Source organism: Vulpes lagopus, chromosome 10 (genome assembly GCF_018345385.1).
Source record: "Vulpes lagopus strain Blue_001 chromosome 10, ASM1834538v1, whole genome shotgun sequence".
In the NCBI taxonomy this organism is placed as follows: Eukaryota; Metazoa; Chordata; class Mammalia; order Carnivora; family Canidae; genus Vulpes; species Vulpes lagopus.
In genome coordinates this window covers 79,253,615-79,273,205 of record NC_054833.1, presented here as the reverse complement: position 1 = coordinate 79,273,205, position 19,591 = coordinate 79,253,615, and the positions used below count along the sequence as shown (strand labels likewise).

Genomic DNA, 19,591 nt, shown 5'->3' with positions numbered 1-19,591 from the left:
GGCACTAAACTGCTGCGTCACTGGGGCTGCCCTGCAGTTGTTGTTTTTTTTGTCGTTGTTGTTACCTTTTGTGTTCACAGTTGGGTTTTTTTTGTTGTTGTTGTTGTTTGTTTTGTGTTGTTTTGTTTTACTTATAAGTAAGTTCTACACCCAGCCTGGGGCTTGAACTCACAATCCCCAGATCAAGAGTCATGTGCTCTACTGACTGAGCCAGTTGGGAGCCCCAGTCACTTAAATGGCTTTTCCTTAGAAAGAAAATTAGATATGCTTCCCGTGACTTCTTTGTTCCATAACTGGAGCTTGTATCTCCCTCTCCCCTTCACCCATTTTGCCTATCCCCCTCAAACCCCCCTCCCTGCAGTCATTGGTTCTCTACTTATAGGTCTAATGCTGCTTTTTGTTTATTTCTTTTTTAGATTCCACCTATGAATGAAATCATGTATTTATTTTCTCAGATTTATTTCACTTAGCATAGTGCCCTCTACGTCCATTCATTTTGTTGCAAATGGCACAATCTCATCTTTTCTTAAGGCTGTGAAATACTCCCTTGTATATGTATCCCACATGTTCCTTATCTATTTGTTGGTTAATAGACATTTAGTTTGCTTCCATATCTTGGCTGTCGTAAATAATGCTGCAATAAACACAGGAGTCCTTATATTTTTTTGAATTAATGTTTTGTTTTCTCTAGGTAAATACTCAGTAGTGATATTATCGGATCATATTGTATTTCCATTTCAATTTTTTTGAGAAAAAAAATACTGTTTTTCCATACTGTTTTTCACAGTGGCTGTACCAATTTACATTCGCACCAGCAGTGTGCAGGGCTTCCTTTTAATCTGCATCCTTGTCAACACTTATTATTTCTTTTTTATTTTAGCCATGCTTACTGGTGTAAGGTGATATCTCATTGTGGTTTTGATTTGCATTTCCCTGATTACAGAGCTTGAGCATCTTTTCATGTGTCTGTTGGCTTTCTGTATGTCGTCTTTGGAAAAATGCCTCTTCAGGTCCTCTGCCTGTTTTTTAATTGATTGTTTTTTTTATTTTGTTTTGTTTTTTGGTGTTGAACTGTATAACTTCTTTATATGTTTTGGATACTAACCCCTTATTTGAATATATAATTTGCAAGTATCTTCTCCCATTCAGTAGGTTGCCTTTTTTGTTTTGTTAATGGTTTCCTTCTCTGTGCAAAAGCTTTTGATTTGATGTAGTCCCAATAGTTTATTTTTGCTTTTGTTCCCCTTGCCTTAGGATACATACTTAGAAAAATGTTGTTATGGCTGGTGTCAGAGATAGTACTGCCTGTATTTTTCTGGGAATTTTATGGTTTTAGATTTCACATTTAGGCCTTTAATTTATTTTGAGTTTATTTTTGTGTATGATGTCAGAACTTGGTCAAGTTTCATTCTCTTACATATAGCTGTCCAGTTTTTCCAGCACCATTTATTGAAGAGACTGCCTTTTCCCCAATGTATAGTCTTGTTTCCTTTGTCATAGATTAATTGACCATATAAACGTAGGTTTATTTTTGGGCTCTCAGTTCTGTTCCATTTATGTGTCAATTTTTGTGCCAATACCATGCTTTTTTTTTTTTTTTTTTTTAAAGATTTTCTTTACTAGAGAGAGAGAGCAAGAGAGCATGAGTGTGAGTGTGAGCAGGGGGAAGATCAGAGAGGAGAAGCAGACTCCCTTTTGAGCAGGGAGCTTGATGTGGGGCTTCATCTCAGGACTTCAGGATCATGACCTGAGTAGAAGGCAGATGCTTAACGGACTGAGCCACCCTGGTGCCCCAATACCATACTGTTTTAATTACTATAGATTTGTAATATATCTTGAAATCTGGATTATGATATTTCGTTTTATTTTTCTTTCTCAAGATTGCTTTGGCTATTTGGGATCTTTTATAGTTCCATGCAAATTTTAGGATTGTTTGTTCTAGTTCTCTGAAAAAAGCTTTTTGTCATTTTGATAGGGATTGCATGGAATCTGTAGTTTGCTTTGTGTAATATGGGCATTTTAACAATATAAGCATGGTCTTTCATCTCCTTGGTTAAATTTATCCTTAGGTATCTTATTATTTCTGATGCAGTTGTATGTGAAATTGTTTTCTTAATTTCTCTTTTTAGTACTTTGTTATTAGTTTATAGAAATGCTACTGATTTCTAGGTATCCTGCAGTTTCACTGAATTTATTTATTCTAGTAGTTTTTTGGTGGAGTCTTTAGGATTTTTTATGTATAATGTCATGTCATCTGCAAACAGTGACAATTTAACTTTTTCTTTACCCTTATGGATGCCTTTTATTTCTTGTCTGATTGCTGTATATAGGACTTACAGGACCATGTTGAATAAAAGTGGTGAGAATGGACATCCTTGTCTTGTTCCTGATCTTAGGAGGAAAGCTCTCAGTTTTTCACCATTATGATGTAGCTGCAGGTTTTTCATATATGGTTTTTATTATGTTGAGATATGTTCCCTCTGAACCTACTATGTTGAGAATTTTTATCATGAACAGATGTTGAATTTTGTCTAATGCTTTTTATGCATCTATGAGATGATCATATGATTTTTATTATTTGTTGTGGTGTATTATGTTGATTAATTTGCAAATATTGAACCATCCTTGCATATCCCAGAATAGATTCCACTTGATTGTGTGAATGATCCTTTTAATGTGTTGTCAAATGTGGTTTGTTAATATTTTGTGAGGAGTATTCCATCTTTGTTCATCGAGAGATATTGGCTAGTAGTTTTCTGTTTTTGTGGTGTCTGTCTGGTTTTGGTATCAGAATAATACAAGCTTCATAGAATGTACTTGGAAGCTTTCCTTCCTCTTCTATTTTTTGGAATAGTTTGAAGAGAATAGGTATTAACTCTTTTTAAAGTGTTTGGTAGAATTCAACTGTGAATCCATCTCATCCTGGACTTTCATTTTTTGGTTACTGATTCAACTTTGTTAACTGGGTCTGTTTAGATTTTCTATTTCTATCTGATTTAGTTTTAAAAGATTATATCTTTCTAGGAATTTATACATTTCTTGTAAGTTGTCTAATTTGTTGGCATATAATTTTTTGTAATATTTTCTTGTAATCCTTTGTATTTCTGTGTGGTGTTATTTGATACCTCTCTTCTTTTGTTTCTGATTTTGAGTACTTTTTTTTTTTCCTGATCATTCTAAGGCTAAGGGTTTATCAATTTTGTTTATCTTTTCAGAGAACCAGCTCTTGATTTTATTGATTTTTTTTTCACTTTAAACATTTTTTTAAAATTTATTTAAGTAATTTCTACACCCTGTGTGAGGCTTGAACTTAATAACCCCAAGACTGAGTTGCATGCTCTCTGAGCCAGCTAGGTGCCTCTTACTGATTTTTTTTCTATTTTTTTTTTAATCTTTATGTCATTTATTTCTGTTCTGATCTCTATTTCCTTTAACTCACCTTGGACTTCGTTCTTCTTTTTCTAGTTCCTTTAGGTATAAGGTTAGATTGTTTATTTGAACTTTTTCTTCTAGAGGTAGGGCTGTATTGCTGTATATTTCCCTCTTACAACTGCTTTTGCTGTGTTGCAAAGAAGTTGGACTGCTGGATTTTCATTTTCATGTGTCTCCATAACTCATTTAAGTAATTTAGTCCTCCATGTGTCTTCATAATTCGTTTAAGTCATTTAGTTGTAAGTCCCAAACTTGGGTATCAGGTAATAGTGATAGAAAGACTTAATTTCTGATGGCTGTGTAGTAACCCAACAATGGGAAGTGAACTGATTTTGTCTAAGGTGAACCCTTAAAAACATTCTAGTTACTGCTCATCTTGATATCTTAATTCAGAAACTGACTCCTGAAAACAAAAGCTCAGAGTGTAACTTTTTAATTGGCAATTTTCTTATGGTAAAGAATTATGATCCTTTGCCTAAATGAATTAATTAGAAATAAAAAGTTAGATTATTTCCTTATTTATCATTTTCTAAACATTTTTATTGATATAATTCACATACTACAAGTTTGTGCCTTTAAGTAGTATAATCAGTGGTCCTTAGTATATTCACAAAGTTGTACAGTCATTACTATTTTCTAATTCTTTTACAGAAACTCTATACCTGTTAGCACTCATTACCTATTTTCCCCTCCTTTTATCCCTTGGAAGCCAGTAATCTACTTTCTGCCTTTATGGATTTGCTCATTCTGGAAATTTCATATAAATCCTATGGCATGTTGCCTTTTGAGCTGGCTACTTTGACACAGCATAGTATTTTCAGGGTTCATTCATGGTGTAGCATGTATCAGTACTTCATTATTTTTTTAAAATTCTCACTGTATAGATATATTACATCTTCTTTATCCATCCATCGGTTAATGGATACTTGAGTTGTTTCCACTTTTTGGCTCTTAACAGTAATGTTGCTATGCATATTCATGTACAAGTTTTTTAGGGTCACATGTTCCCATTTCTTTTGAGTGTATGCCTTGAGTTTGTAATCTTGTGTATTTTTGTTGCTGTTCTTTCTGTTTAGTGATTTTACTGAACTAATTCCACAAATTTTGTATTCTTTGTCATGATTGGTCACTGAAATCACTGCTTGGCTAGCTTAATGGTCAGCTTATTATTAGAGCTTTCCTAAAATGCCTTGATCTAGTAAGTCTCCCAGCCTTTGCTGAGCGATTCTGTGTGCATGTTGGAATGTTTTCAGTGCTCCAATGAGAAGCTCATAACTCTGTTTTAGTCTTCACTCCGCATTAGCAGAGAGTCACAGAGTCAGCTAATGATTAGAAATGAGGGTCTTTCTTGGGCATGCACACAGCCCTGCATATGTGAATGGCTTTCTTGAGTCCCAAGAATATATCAGAGTATTTCAAAGACCCCAATGGAACTCATATTGCCGAAGTTTTAATTTTAAGGTTTTTGGTTAGCTTCTTGTTTGTTCCAATGTTATTACCTCTTTAGGCAGCTGGGATGTCAGACAGTTGCCATTGGTTGTTTTGACAAATATTCTGGAGGGAAGGCTATTTGCAGTGAGGGAGAGCTGAATCAGTCAGGAAAAGATAAGATTTTCAAATGGAGATTTCCAGGGAACTGCCAGACATGTCAAATAAAGACGGTTCTCTGAGGATAAGACTTTGGAGAATTCTAAACCTCTTCTGCACTAATTCTAAACCTGTCTCCCCCTTAGTGGTTGCTAAGCCACTGGTTTTCTGGGCTACCATGATTGTGAGACTCCTGGTTTTCAAGACTGCCACAAAAATGGGCGAAGGGAGATGGACTTGGGGCAACAGAAAATGTCTCAAATCTCACTATTATTACTGAGATCAGCTATTTTCTTGAGTAAAAGCCTAAATAGTTGCAGGCTTTTAGTTAATTTCTAGGGTTCTGGAAAAGTTGGTTTTGATTTTTTTTTTTTCTTTTTAGTAATCTTAATGCTTTTATGGAAGAGTGAATTTTTGGAGTTCATTCAGAAGGGCTCATTTTCCCTATTTGTCATTCATATTTTTAAAATGTTATATAAATTTTTCTGAAAAAATTAATATCTCACATTTTTATTACTAAACCTTAGGTCCTTAGTATGGTACAGGAAATAAACACATTAATGAATTAATTTTATCTTCATACTTTATATACTCATTTATTATGTATTTATTGAACATTTACACTGTACTAGGTAATAGAATACAGCTAAATAAGTCATGGGCCCTGTTTCAAGGAGCTCTGAGTTTGGTGTGTAAAATTAAGAAAAATCAACACCTATAAGAAAATGTGAGTGTTACAATAGAAAGATCTACTAGAAGCCATAGAAGATTCATCTTTGAATCCTTCCCAGGCCTTGGCACACATCATTTCTCACTTGGACTATTGCACCAGCATCATCAACATCATCATTGTTTTTGTTTTTTCAGTCAAGCAGGATGATCTTTACAGAAGCAAATTAGATCATGTCACCCGTCTCTAAAGTCTTTCAGTGATTTTCATCAAGTGTAGGTTCTAGTCTCAGAATCATTCTTCTAGCCTATAGCTGTCAAAAATATTTGATAGTTTTTGCCCCTCCAAACTGTAACTCCTGCTTTCATGATAGTGGCCTCAGTCTTGTTCCTTGAACATAGCACAACTCTTTCTTGTTTCAGTCCTCACATATATTGTTTCTTTTGTTGGGAATATCTGTTTGCCAGCTCTTTGCTCCCAGCTGACCTCTAATCATTCTGATATCTGCTAACATATTACTCAATAGCTTCCCTAATTCCATACCTCCCATTCTGATTTATATATTCTTATTTTACCCCATGTTTTCCACATACAGTCTTTATCACAGGATTTTCATATTTGTATATTTGAAACTATATATTTATTTTGTGAATATTTGTTTTATCTGTATTCAGTTAGAATACATTCTCTGTGAGGAGGACTTTTTGCTATAGTATATTCTTAGTTAATATTCATAAATTAAACAGTCAATAAGAAGCATTCAAACAAAATATATATTGATCTGAATTTAGCATAGAAGGTGCCCAGGTCTACCATGTAGCAAGGCTTGTGCAGTCTTGAAGGAATAGTACATATTAGATGAAAAAGAGTGGGATGTTCTTAGATGGTAATAGTAACATCATATGCAAAGGCCCAGAAGTGTGAGAAAATAAGATTTAGGAGACTGATGGTCAAACTTTTTGGTTTTAGTACTCCTTTACAGTCTTAAAATTGAGAATTCCAAAGAGTTGTGTTTTTTAATGCAGGTTATGTCAGTATTTTTCATATAAGAAATTAAAACAGACACTTAAAAAACACTTAATTTACTTAAAAATAACAGTAAAACTAGTACTTGTTAATCTAAATAACATATCTTTCATGGAAAATGACCAAAAAGAAAATAACAAGAATGGTGTTTTTTTGTTTTTTGGGGGGTTTTTTTGGTTTGTTTTTTACATTTTCAGATTCCCTTAAGTGTTGGGCTTACTCATAAACCTCAGCTAGATTCTTAGGCCTACTTCTTCATTCAGTCTGTTGCAATATGTTATATTAGTTGCAGTCTATGAAGAAAATCTGGTATCACTCAAATAAGTGGTTGAAAAAGGAGAAGCATTTGAATAGTCTTTCAGATAGTTGTGGATATTCTGCTTTGATATTAAGCCAAAGCTTAACTTGTTATAGTATCAAATGAGAAAACATATTGGCATACTTTTGTACTTTATTGCATTAAAATCCACTGGTCTATTTTATGTTTTATGGATATTTTACCTGTGTATGATTTTGTAACATCATGCATTGGTCATTTGAAGTTGAGATGCCAGGTTATTGAGTTAAAAAAGATTTTCCGAATGGTGACAAGTTCATTATACACTATTAGAAATCCTGTTCATTGCTATCATTATAAAGTTATCAGAAAAGTCTTTACATAGTAGGAAGCTGCCAAACTCATGGAGGCAGTCACAAATTATATAAAATTCTTAATTTTGCTTGAAAGCTTAAACTTTATCGTTGGCAACAAATACCGTCGGTTGTTTCCTTTGAAGTGACAGGCTCATTTTACTTATTTTTGAGAAAATGTGAGCCAAATATCCAAGTCTGAATAATCATAGTTATTCAAGGGTGGAGGTTAATTAACTTACCCAGGGTCACACAGAGAATAGGTTTTTCTGATTCTGTTATATTTTATTGCCCCATGTCTAAATTATCTGGGACTTGCCAAAGCATGTTCTTACAATAGTGTATTGTGGTATTTTTCCTAGAGAGCATGAATGGTTTAAACAAGATTTGCCCAGTTACTTATTTCCTGAAGACCCCTCCTATGATGCTAACGTCATTGATGATGAGGCTGTGAAAGAAGTGTGTGAAAAATTTGAGTGTACAGAATCAGAAGTAATGAACAGTTTATATAGTGGTGACCCTCAAGACCAGCTTGCAGTGGCTTATCATCTTATCATTGACAATCGGAGAATAATGAACCAAGCCAGTGAGTTCTACCTCGCCTCTAGTCCCCCAACTGGTTCTTTTATGGATGATAGTACCATGCATATTCCCCCAGGCCTGAAACCTCATCCAGAAAGGATGCCACCTCTTATAGCAGACAGCCCTAAAGCGAGATGTCCATTGGATGCACTGAATACAACTAAGCCCAAATCTTTAGCTGTGAAAAAAGCTAAGTGGCATCTTGGAATCAGAAGTCAAAGCAAACCATATGACATTATGGCTGAAGTCTACCGAGCTATGAAGCAGCTGGATTTTGAATGGAAGGTATGAAATTGTAGTATATTAAGATCATTTGTAAAGGTTTGTTTTTTTGTATAGTAAGCTGCACTGATCTATCAAGTCGAGTACTTATGTCAATAAAAAAGTTGTTTTGATTTAGATATAAATTGCTCTTGATGCTTCTAGATGATAAAAACTCCCATTTTTTCCATTAATATACCAAGTTCATTCAAAACTAAACAAAGTTCTATAAGCATGAAGAATTTTTTTTTTTTTTAAGCATGAAGAATTGTTGATGTTGGGGACCTACAATATTTTTGAATTGGAGACTAGCATTCTTGGTCAAGAAACAGAAAATAACCTGAAATCAATCACCTGAGAAAATAGTCCACCTATTTCTGTCTGCATCATAACAATAAAAAGTCATGTGTCTTCAAAGATGCTATGTTTTTACTTTTCTCCCTTTCTCCCCCTAGCTGTAGCAATACAGATGATATGCCATCAGGACATATTTTTTCAGTCAATAAATACTTTTCTCTAGGTTGAGAAAATCTCTTTTATTTGGCTAGTCCCAAAATAGTGGTATATTTTTCTTACTCTTAGCATCCAATTTTCTTTTTTTTAAATTAGTGTTGAAATTCATTGCAATTCTATTTGAGTATATGTGGGAGGAAAAGCATTTTTTTCATTTCAGATATCCTTTCTACTCTGGTTCCTTTCTTGAGGACTATAAATGTATTTTTAAAGGAAGAAAAACATTCACATATACAATGTATATATTCATTTGACATATTTGAAAAATCCGTCATTTTCATTTATTTGTACATGAATAAGCAAAATAATAGTCTCTTAAAAATCACTTAAAAAACAGATCCCCCTTTTCTTAAGTGATTTAGTTAAGAGACATTAATGTCATTAAAATTCAATACTGAAAAAAATTTGGAACTTATTTGATAGATGTTTTAAAAATCCAGAATTATCTTTATCTGAGTTGTAGTTTTTATCTCTTTAAAAGGCAAATAATACTTTTTCACAGGATTATTTGAATACTTAAATTTTGTGACAGTACCTGTTTATATTGCCTAATGCAAACTATTAATGTGTTCTTTTTTATTCCTTCTACTCCATATTAATAGGTAAAGTTATTCAAGATGATCAGAATTGTTGACATTTTAGAACAGAGGCATATCTAGAATGAAGGCCTAGACTCCGTATAATCTCCGAGTGCCCTTTAAATTTCACTTGCTTTGCACAGTCTGATTAGTGGAGATTAAATATAAATACTAAACTGTCATGTAATATAAAAGGATCATACAGGAATTCCTTTTCTACCCTACCTCTGTCAGTTGTTTCTTTTGATATTCTTTGCGATAAGAATAAGGGAGATATTTTGTAGTTCGTTATTTTTAACAACTTTCCTTAAAAGAGATTTCCCATTTTAGGTAGTGAATGCATACCATCTTCGTGTAAGAAGAAAAAATCCAGTGACTGGCAATTATGTGAAAATGAGTTTACAACTTTACCTGGTTGACAATAGAAGCTATCTTTTGGACTTTAAAAGCATTGATGGTAAGGAAGCTATGCAGACATGAGCTCTGAGAAGATAAAACTTGGCACTAGTTGACAAGATGTTAAAATCATCTCAAAGACATGGTGGGTAGGTCTTCTATACTGGTTTTTAAGTAATCTAGAATTAGCTAAAAATGCAAGTGAAATGAAAAAGATTGAAGACCTATATCTAACCCAGCACCTCTCCAAAAGATGTGCCTCCTTGGCATAAAGTCACTTGAAGTGTTGGCTGTGGAGCAAAAGTAAGGAGCAATTAGGAAGCAATTTTTGCCTAAAATTAACTGATGTTGTCAGGTTCTTTGTCACATTTCTCCAGTCATATTTTATTATTATTACGATTCCACTATCTAAACTTCCTCGTTCATCAACTTCCCTCATCCTAGTTGGCCAGATGGGCCTCTCTTTGGTTCAGGTTTAATTTTGATGCTCCAGCCATCCAGGAGACTGAAGGAGTCAAGGGAGGTGATTGTGGGTTGTGTTTTAAGTACTTAGTGGGTACCAGAAGTCAAACCTTCATGAACCAGATGTGCTTGTTCAGTTTATTTTTTTTTAAGATTTTATTTATTTATTCATGAGAGACACACACACAGAGGGGTGGGGGGCAGAGAGGCAGAGACACAGGCAGAGGGAGAAGCAAGCTCCATGCAGGGAGCCCAAAGTGGGACTTGATCCCAGGTCTCCAGGATAACACCCTGGGCTGAAGGCAGCGCTAAACCGCTGAGCCACCCGGGCTGCCCACCCCCCCTTTTAAAGATTTTATTTTTTTGCTTGTTCAGTTTAGAGGCGCAAGTGGGATACAAAGAGTAAACCAGGGGTCAGGTGCAAGATAGAACAAGAGGAGAACTGAGTTCAGAGTTAAGGAAGTTGTTTTCAACAGAGGAGTTAAATTTTATTCCTCAGCTACCACTGACTATAGTATTTATAGTATTTATATGGTCTCTGACCACCATCATCAGAATTACCTAGAGTTCTTATTAAAATGCAGATTGTTGGTAACTACCCCCAGATCTCCCAAATCAGAATCTCTTGAGGTGACTTCTGGGAAACTGGAAATCTTTATTTATTTTTTTTAATTTATTATTCATGAGAGACACAGAGAGAGAGAAAAGGCAGAGACATAGGCAGAGGGAGAAGCAGGCTCCATGCAGGGAGCCCGACGTGGGACTCAATCCCGGGACTCCAGGATCACGCTCTGGGCCGAAGGCAGGCGCTAAACCACTGAGCCACCCAGGGATCCCCTAGAAATCTTTAACAGGATTTTCCTCACCCCGTCCCCAGTCAGTGTGCACTGAAGGTTCGGAATCACTGTATAATGATTGTAAAAGTTACCAATGTAACTTTTATTTTAATATTTTTTGTTAATCCTTCAAGGATGTGCTTTCTTCACATGGGATATCTGTTTGATTTCAAGGTTGATGCCAAATACTATGTTGAGAAGGATTTAGGGGTGACATTTTCTGTGTATTAGTGTTGTGATTGATTAGTTGATGTCTGTTATGATTGTGGGAGGAAAGGGGTATTGCCACCCCTGCTCTTAAAACTCTGAAACATGACATCCATTAAGTTTCCCTTGTTCATATATGTTTACTCAGTTTTCTGAATGTACCATCTTCTTAAGAAGGGCTCAGGCATATATACCTTTCATATAAATTGCTCTTCTTTTATTCATTTCAGATGAGGTGGTGGAGCAGAGGTCTGGTTCTTCAACACCTCAGCGTTCCTGTTCTGCTGCTGGCTTACATAGACCACGGTCAAGTTTTGACTCTGTGACTGCGGAGAGCCATTCACTTTCTAGCTCTCTTACCGGCTCTTTGACTGGAAGTACATTGTCTTCAGTTCCACCCCGCCTAGGCAGTCACACCATGGATTTTTTTGAAATGTGTGCCAGTCTGATCACTACTTTAGCCCGTTGATGATGATTCTCTAGTTTTTGTCTTTCTGTTATTACACTGTGAAAATCAGATAGATTCTAAAAATTATTGTTTTACTTACGATATGACATACTCTGGAATACTGATTGAGAGTCATGAATATTTCCAGGGGACACTCAATGCCATTGAAATTACTGAAAACAAAAAAGTCTGACATTTTATTTACCTGAAGACATCTGTAATTCTATTTTGCCTATGATAAATTCATAGAGGCTCTACCTTTAATAGGTGAACATTGATGAAAATTATTGTTAATTTAAAATTGTGAGTTCACTACAGATGATTAATACACCTTCACTGTTGAATCATCTCAAAGAGTGGTTTGGCCTCACCTCTTGGCTTTACTATTTAATGTAGGTAAATCCAGTTTACTTCCTAAAGATTGGCAGGCTTTAAGCTGTGTTTATGCACCCAGTTCTCTTGCACAAGAAGAAAAATAATACAGCCATTAGTAAGATAGTATTTAAATGTTGAAACATTAAAGGCTGGCCCCCCAAATTTCAGAAGCCGAGTTGTTCTTGTAATTTTAGCTTTAGCACATACTGCCTAGTGTTTAACAGAAGGGCTGTGGTCCTGAAACAGATAACTGGTTTACAGGTTCCTTAAAAATAACTTATAACCAGCTAGAGGTTTTATTTTGAGATTTCCTTGAATAACATATTTATCTTAAGAGTCCTCAGTGTTCTACTGGAACATCTGGAATTGCAACAACTTTTGTGTTTTTCATAAACAACATTTTTTTTTAAAAAAAATTAATATTTTAAAACATGCTTTCAAAACTACCTTTCTCAAATTCTTTTTGGCTCTATTTATTTTTGTATTTTATCAAGCATGGTAAAATAGATAAGTTAAATGAAACAGAGCAAAATTATCAACAGTCCCTTAAAAGAGAACTCTTATTTTTGATGTAATACATGTGGTGGTGGGGAGTGTGCATGGGTATCCCACTGCATATCACAATACTAATTCTTCATCTGAAGTTCAAGTTTGTTATTGCAACCATCCCCCTCCCTCACCTCCCCACCACCATTGTCTTTGTTTTTTGATCCTTCCTGGCTGATAGACTTAGCTTTTAAATCTTTTCTGCTTCCCTTTCTCTATTTTCTATCTTGGTTGCTAGCCATTCAATTTGAAAACAGCTTTCTGGCCCGAAGGGCCTTTGTGTACTTCCTAAGCTTGATAGGCACTGACCTTCACTGTTGAGGCTGTTAGGGTAGAGAAGCCTTAAACATTAAAAAAAAAAAAAATTTCTTGAATAAATATATGTGTTGTTTATATATATACATATATGTATTCACACACCAGGGCTTTTAAAGGAAAACCAAACTGTTTTGCTTTGTGCAGGTTTTTGTTTTTTCTTTAAGATTAAAAAGAAACCTATATACAGCAGAGTAGATAATAGCTCGTTGCTTATACTGTTTTAGTGAAAGTATTTAATTTTTAAATTATGTGTAATTTATCTAATTTGTATTTATTCATTTGTTTAACGTGATGTAATTAACACTCTCATTCACCTGACCCACCCTAGAAAAGATTAAGCTCTTGAAAACAGGTTTCTCTTTGCCAAAAATAATGTTTTCTACCAAGAAGCAAATGAAAATCTGGCCAAGTTTCTCTTATAAGAGTTTATGGAAGATAAGCATGCCTGTCTTTAAGTAGTTTTGAGTCAGGAGTTTGCGGTATGTCACATCATATTAGTTTATAGAATTTTTTAAAAATGGTGTTATGTTAATCTTAAGTTTGAGTTCATAATATCAAAAGGAATTGTTGCTCCCCAATTTGGGAAAGAGGGTGGGTTTGCATTAAACCGTTTTAAGTTTAAACCTTGGAAAGATTGCCATCTAGTGGCACCAAAGGGTACTTTTTATGATTGTTTTTTTACAGGGATAAGCAGTCTAGCTGTATTAGTCTGATGTGCATTATACATAAGGCATAATATTGGCCTCTCCAAATGTGTAAATACCTCTTTTGGGAAAAACAGGGCCACCTCATAATATGTGCTTGACTATGAATGGGATGACCTTAGAAATAAGTAATTAATCTAAAGATTCCTTATCCCCAATGATAAAATCCCTAACAATTTTGAAGGTGGAGAAACAGCAGCAAGGAAGACAGTAGCATTTTAGCTTTATTAGTCTAATCAGATATTAAAAACTTATTCATATCAAAATTACTTTATATGGGTGGTTATCATGTTATTTGAGAATTAGAAATATTATATACTATTTTCTCATTCTTGCCATTATTCGTGAATATCTACATTTTGATGACAACCTGTTGAATATTAGGAAAACCAGCATTGCAGTTTCAGTTCTTGTATGCTTACATTTTTAAAGCACAGAAACTCTGAATCTAGAAGGTTTAGTACATTGCTTTATATAGAAAAGATTTCAGGAGGCTCAGCCCAACATAATAGGGGCTAGAACATTGTCACAGGAGGCTTTTGTTGCTAATGGGCAGGAAGATAGAAAGAATCAGTTGCTAAATTCCCACATTTCAGTCTTGTAAGCTGGTTGATTGTGGATGTGGTATGTGGTGGTTAGATCTGGGATGGGAAGAATTTCTTCAAGTTAAGATTTTGGAGGAGAGCTTCTATTATTAGGTTAGAAAAGACTTAGCTACATCATGGAAATGGACTCCATATGGTTCTAAAAAGCAGTTCTCACACTGTATCCCTGAGGTGCTCTGCTGAAAAACGAGTCCATTGAGCAAGTTTGGAAAATGTTAGATGCCACACTCCTGCTTGAAGATGACAATAGATATGAGCATTAAAGACTTTGAAAAGCCCTTCAGTGAAAAAAAAATTTGACTTTAACCCTGCTTTGCCCAAATTAATTTAACTATATTTTAAATTTGCCCATGGGAAAGCACAAATTTGAAAAATACTGTTTTTGGAAAATTATTGTCCCAGGTTTCTAGAATTGGTTAATTATGTTTATTAATACATACATGTAATTATGTAATTATAACTACAGAGGAAGGAATAGAATTAAGATTTCTTTTCTTCTTATCTGTTGGAGACAATATGGTTCAGAATCAGAAAATTTTCATTTTAACCCGTGGACATATCCATTTTGAGCAAATGCTGGACTAAACAGCAATTTGTATGTCTGCGATGTAGTTCATAGTACCTTGATTTTCTTAATCAGGTTGTGATTTGCTTGGGAGCAAAATTTATTTTTTGTTGTGTGGGATGGATAGCTGAAAAACCTTAAACCAGATTACTTGGAAAAAAGGGCTAAGAATCTAGTGACTAATGCTTATGGCTCTATGGCTTCTGTGGGCAGTGAGTCCATGACATTGATTCTTACTCTAAAAATGTGTAGTCAGTGAAAATTTTCTAAATACTTTTATATTGGACAGCATATTTAGCTCTAATTCTTGTAATCTTTTAATGTAGGAACAGATAACAAATTGAATAGGGACGTAGGCAAACTATTTCAAGTTGGGCTTTTGATTTGATTAACAAACTTTTGACACACTTTTGTAATCTCAAGTGTTTGCTTTCCTTGATATTAGCCATCTATAACAAGAATCTAGGAGCCTAAATTAATCAGAAGTACCAGTATTTCTCAGTCAGGGAATTGGCTATATGTTTTAAAAACAATTCTCCATTTTCTGCAAATAGGGTTCCCATGACAGTTACATAATTGTGGGCTTGCTTTTTCTTTATTCTCTAGCCAGTTTGTACTCAGGGAAAATAAATTGGTTTTTTATATTAGAAGAGACATAACTGAGAAAACAACCGTAGACAACTGTTACAGTTTTCTTGACTATTTGAATTTATCTGTAGCTTCTATTAATGTGCTGTATACTGAATTAATATAAGCACTGTACCTTCCACTTATAAAATGTAAAAGCTTAGAATGTGGTTACCACAGACACTACTGTATCTATGTTTATTCACTGGTTAATAATTTAAATTCTATTAATGACTGTGAAATCTCAATATCTAAATGCTAAACATGTTCACAGTTTTGTCTGTTTATGTTTTTAAAGAACTCCACCTTTTCAATCTGGCATTTCTTTACTTGGTCATTCTATCACTCTGTGACTTTTTAAATAGGGAATTAATTTATTTTAATAATAGTGTTCAGAAGGTGTATTAGAAATATCTGGTTGAGGGATATGTGCAATCTGCTGGTAATTCACACCTATGTTGGGCCTCAGTTTGTAACCCTTAAAGTGGGAGGAATAGACTAAAAGGCCTCCAAGGTACCTTTGAGCTTTAAAGTTGTGTCTTTGCCCTTTTCATGTGATTTGTGTTAGTGTTCACTTTTTATATATTTAGAGATTTTTATATTAGTGTGAATGTTCTGTATTTGTTTGGTGAGGCATTTTAAAGGTATATACTTGAAAAAAATATAAATACAGCTGTTCTTTGGAACACAAATGGGAAAAATCATCCAGAAAACCAAACATATTGAAACATCATGTGCACCATAAGTAAAAAACTACTATTTTGAAGTATTGGAAGTGTTCCATATAATTTTATAGTGATTTTTTAGATCCAGAGACCATATCTATTAACTTATTTAATACATTACAGTAATCTTGTGAGGTATAACCATTCTCCAAATGAGGGAGCAGGACCACAAAGTTCTTCATAAAGCTTTAATGCCATGCAAGTATTCAGCAATGATCACTGCTCTTAATATGCCACCTTCCTCCAGGAGAGAACAGTCTGAATCACTGAAACATCGGAGTAGTTGAGTAATAAATACATATATGTATTGCCTTCAAGTCTTAGAGTGATATAAAGTAGTCTTAACTGAATATTTCTTAGTTTAATTATTTGAACCGGTTCATTGTACTGACTAAATATAATTATCTGAAGTATTTATGATGAGCATATTGTTATTTCTAAGTACTTCTGAGTTATTGAGGGTGCTTATAAAATACTGAAGAAAGCATGATTCTTCCTTTAGTTTTATTTATATGAATCTTGTAGCACAGTCTTTTATAAAAAGTAAAACTAGCCCCAGCCCCAATCTTAAGTTATCATAGTTTTTTATTATTATCCAATAAATTAGGCTTATCTAAATTTCATATACAGATTGATAATTTTTCATTTTGTATGGGTATTTAGATGGTAAACACTTTTCACAGAGTATATTTCTGTTTACAAACTACTTAATTAGTATTGGCTTGATATTCTCCCAAATCTTACAGAACTTTGAAATGTCATTTGTTTAATGAGCTTCAAAAATGATATGTTACTTAAGTAAATGCTGGCATCCTTACTAATCTTTACACATACAAAATCTTGATGCATTTGATGCCACTGAACAATAATAGCATAAAGAACAGGACTCACAGTCTAGACTGGATTGAGTTTTAATTAAACTTTTTCAGCCATAACCTGATAAGAATCAGTTTGGGTCTAGAAGTAACCAGACTGTGGGCCTGTATTACTGTAGTGAGCCAGTGTTTGTGTTTACTGCCACACTTGCAGAGCAGTGCCAGTTTGCAGCTGAGACTGTCATGTGACTTTTGGTAACTACTTGTTTATATCCAAAAGCAGTTTAGATTTTATGGAAGCAGCTCATGATTGTTTGGACAAGCAAGGTAGGTGAATTTCAGTTATATTTAAAGTGCAATTATGGAAACCCTAGAGTAGTGTGTTCTTTCCAGGAAAAAAACCTTAAGTGTATTTGTAGACTATCCTAGCCTGACAACTTTTCTGAACATACATAAAATTTTGACAAGGTTCATGCGTGTGATTTTTCAAGTTACCTATTTTGTGTTGATTTAAAATTTCAAGGAGAAATAGAAATGTTCTAGCCAAGGAGAACTGCATAGTTAATTTTTTGCTGCTAACATAAGCATTTATTTCTCACAGCTAAGAATCTCTTTTAAGTTAGTTTTGTTACAAAGAAAGGCCATTCTTCTAAGACGGATGACATTTTCCTGAATGGAAAATGAAATAGATCCATTGCTCTGAACAAAACACCTTAAATTTGTGCCTTTTCAAATGATAGGAATAGTAATATTTAGTCAAATATTTGTCTGAACTCTTTTTTCTAATTGCTCTCATTTTTCCTTAGATCTGCCCTCCACAAACGGTTACATTGTTTGCTTTTGCCTGTTGGCTTTTCAGCCTCCTTTGGCCAGACCTCACCCTATCACTGTCAGAAGCTGTTCACTGGATGTATTTTTCTATTCCTTTTATGTTGCTTTACTTTTTAAGTCACTTTGGTGAAACTCTGGCTGCTTTCTCATGTTTTTAAAATGAATGCAATGATTAACAATCTTTACATTTCAACCCTTTAAAATGTTTGTAAAGGCAAGAAATAATGTAGAATGAACAGAAATCTAATTTGGAATGTGATTCTCAGTTTGGTTGAATTTTCTCATCTACAAAATGTGGACAATAACCTACCTCACAGATGTGTGTGAGTAACTGTTTGAAGGCCCTTGCTTAAATACAGGGTTTATCATCATATTTAAGGTAAATCCCTTCCTATTTTTTTTTTTAAAGTGGGTATCTTTGATACTGATAGGATGAGTATCGATTTTAGGTAAGTCTCATGTGGTAAGAATATAGTGGTAAAAAGATTTAAGACTACAGTTTCACAAATTATGGTATTCTTATTTTAAGTGACTTAAAATTTCTTGAAAATATCAAATACTCAAATTTTGAATTTGTCTTTTGTGGCAACGAATATTCAGAACCTCTTAAAATGTTGGCTGAAGCTGCCTTAATGTACCAAAATACAGCTTTCTCTCAAGACTGTTCACAAATATCTCTGGTTGTACAATGTTTTGTGTGTTTAATATAAAATTGTTAGAGAACTGTGAACTCTCAGCAGAGTAATCTAAATATTGTTTTAAGAAGAATGCTTGTGTTCTTTGTCAAGTATGCTTAAATATAAAGTGGATTTTGAGTGCAACAAAAAAAACTGAAAGTTGATAGCCATCAGTTATGACCATGACAATCATAAGAAAACGTAAGATTGGATATTAGTCAAAAAATTTTCAATATCCTGCGTTCATTCTTTCTTAGCCTGTTTTTGAAAAAGAAAAAGAATATCCCATAGGCTAATATATTCACCTGTTGAAGCACTTGATACGTATCTATTAAAATCTTTTTAAAACTTTTGAAATTGAGATCACTTTTTATAATTTATTTCTAGAAAAAGTAAAAAGCCCCGACTTTGACTGCTTTTGTGTTTTAATGCCATAGATTCAAATTTCAGTTTTGTTTGTTGTGTATTTTTTGTGGGTATTAAGTGATCAGTGGGATCGCTCTGTCTTCCAGTAACCATGTGGTAAAGATGTCATTTTGAACTACACAGCAGTTCATAGTTACAGGTTCTCTCTGATTAATATTTGCACTGTGCATATTCATAAGTAACAAACACAAAAGAGAAAAGCAGCCTGATTGCTTATAAGCTTTTTTCACAAAATCAAATTAAAGTCTCTAGTTAATGTGAAAGCTATTTTTGTTTCTGCTCAGTCATTAAACTAATATTCTAAACATAAATTAATAGTTACAGAGAAAGCTGTTGTAGAAAAAGCCTCCGGTTCTTTGAAGAATTCATACTACTTTTGTCATACATTGTAGTTTCTAACTTTAGCCATTGTATATTCTATTGATGCCATAATGGATTACTACAAACTTAGTAACAACACAAATTTATTATCTTACATACAGTTCTGTAAGTCAGAAGTTCACTGTTACTTCTTTAGATTGCACAAGGCTGAAAACCAAAGCACTGGTAGGGTTGGGTTCTGGGGAGTAGACTGTTTCAAGGCTCTTTGAGGTTGTCGGCAGAATTTAGTTCCATGTTACTCTGGGATTGAAGTCCCATTTCCTTTGTGGTTGTTGGCTAGGGATCATTTGGAGCTTCTAAGGGCCACCATTGTTTACAGGCCCATGTTTTCATTTATCTTCAAGGCCAGCAACAGGGGGCTCAGGCTT

General features: G+C 34.2%; 1 protein-coding gene across 4 annotated transcripts in view; it reads left to right on the top strand.

Annotated features, from left to right (window-relative positions):
- Positions 1 to 19,105, top strand: part of PRKAA2 (protein kinase AMP-activated catalytic subunit alpha 2) — a 69,780-nt gene extending 50,675 nt beyond the window's left edge. Inside the window, exons 7-9 of one of the 4 annotated variants that reach the window (XR_005990197.1) lie at positions 7,708 to 8,212; positions 9,610 to 9,824; positions 11,411 to 11,546. Coding sequence is in view for 2 of the 4 variants with exons in the window: in XM_041770525.1 (XP_041626459.1) it covers positions 7,708 to 8,212; positions 9,610 to 9,736; positions 11,411 to 11,649 (871 nt within the window). In the remaining 2 variants the exon portion in view is untranslated. Of the gene's footprint in view, positions 1 to 7,707; positions 8,213 to 9,609; positions 9,825 to 11,410 lie in introns of those variants that run through there. The other 3 variants (XR_005990198.1, XM_041770525.1, XM_041770526.1) reach the window with 3 other exon arrangements.
- Positions 19,106 to 19,591: the final 486 nt, after the last annotated feature.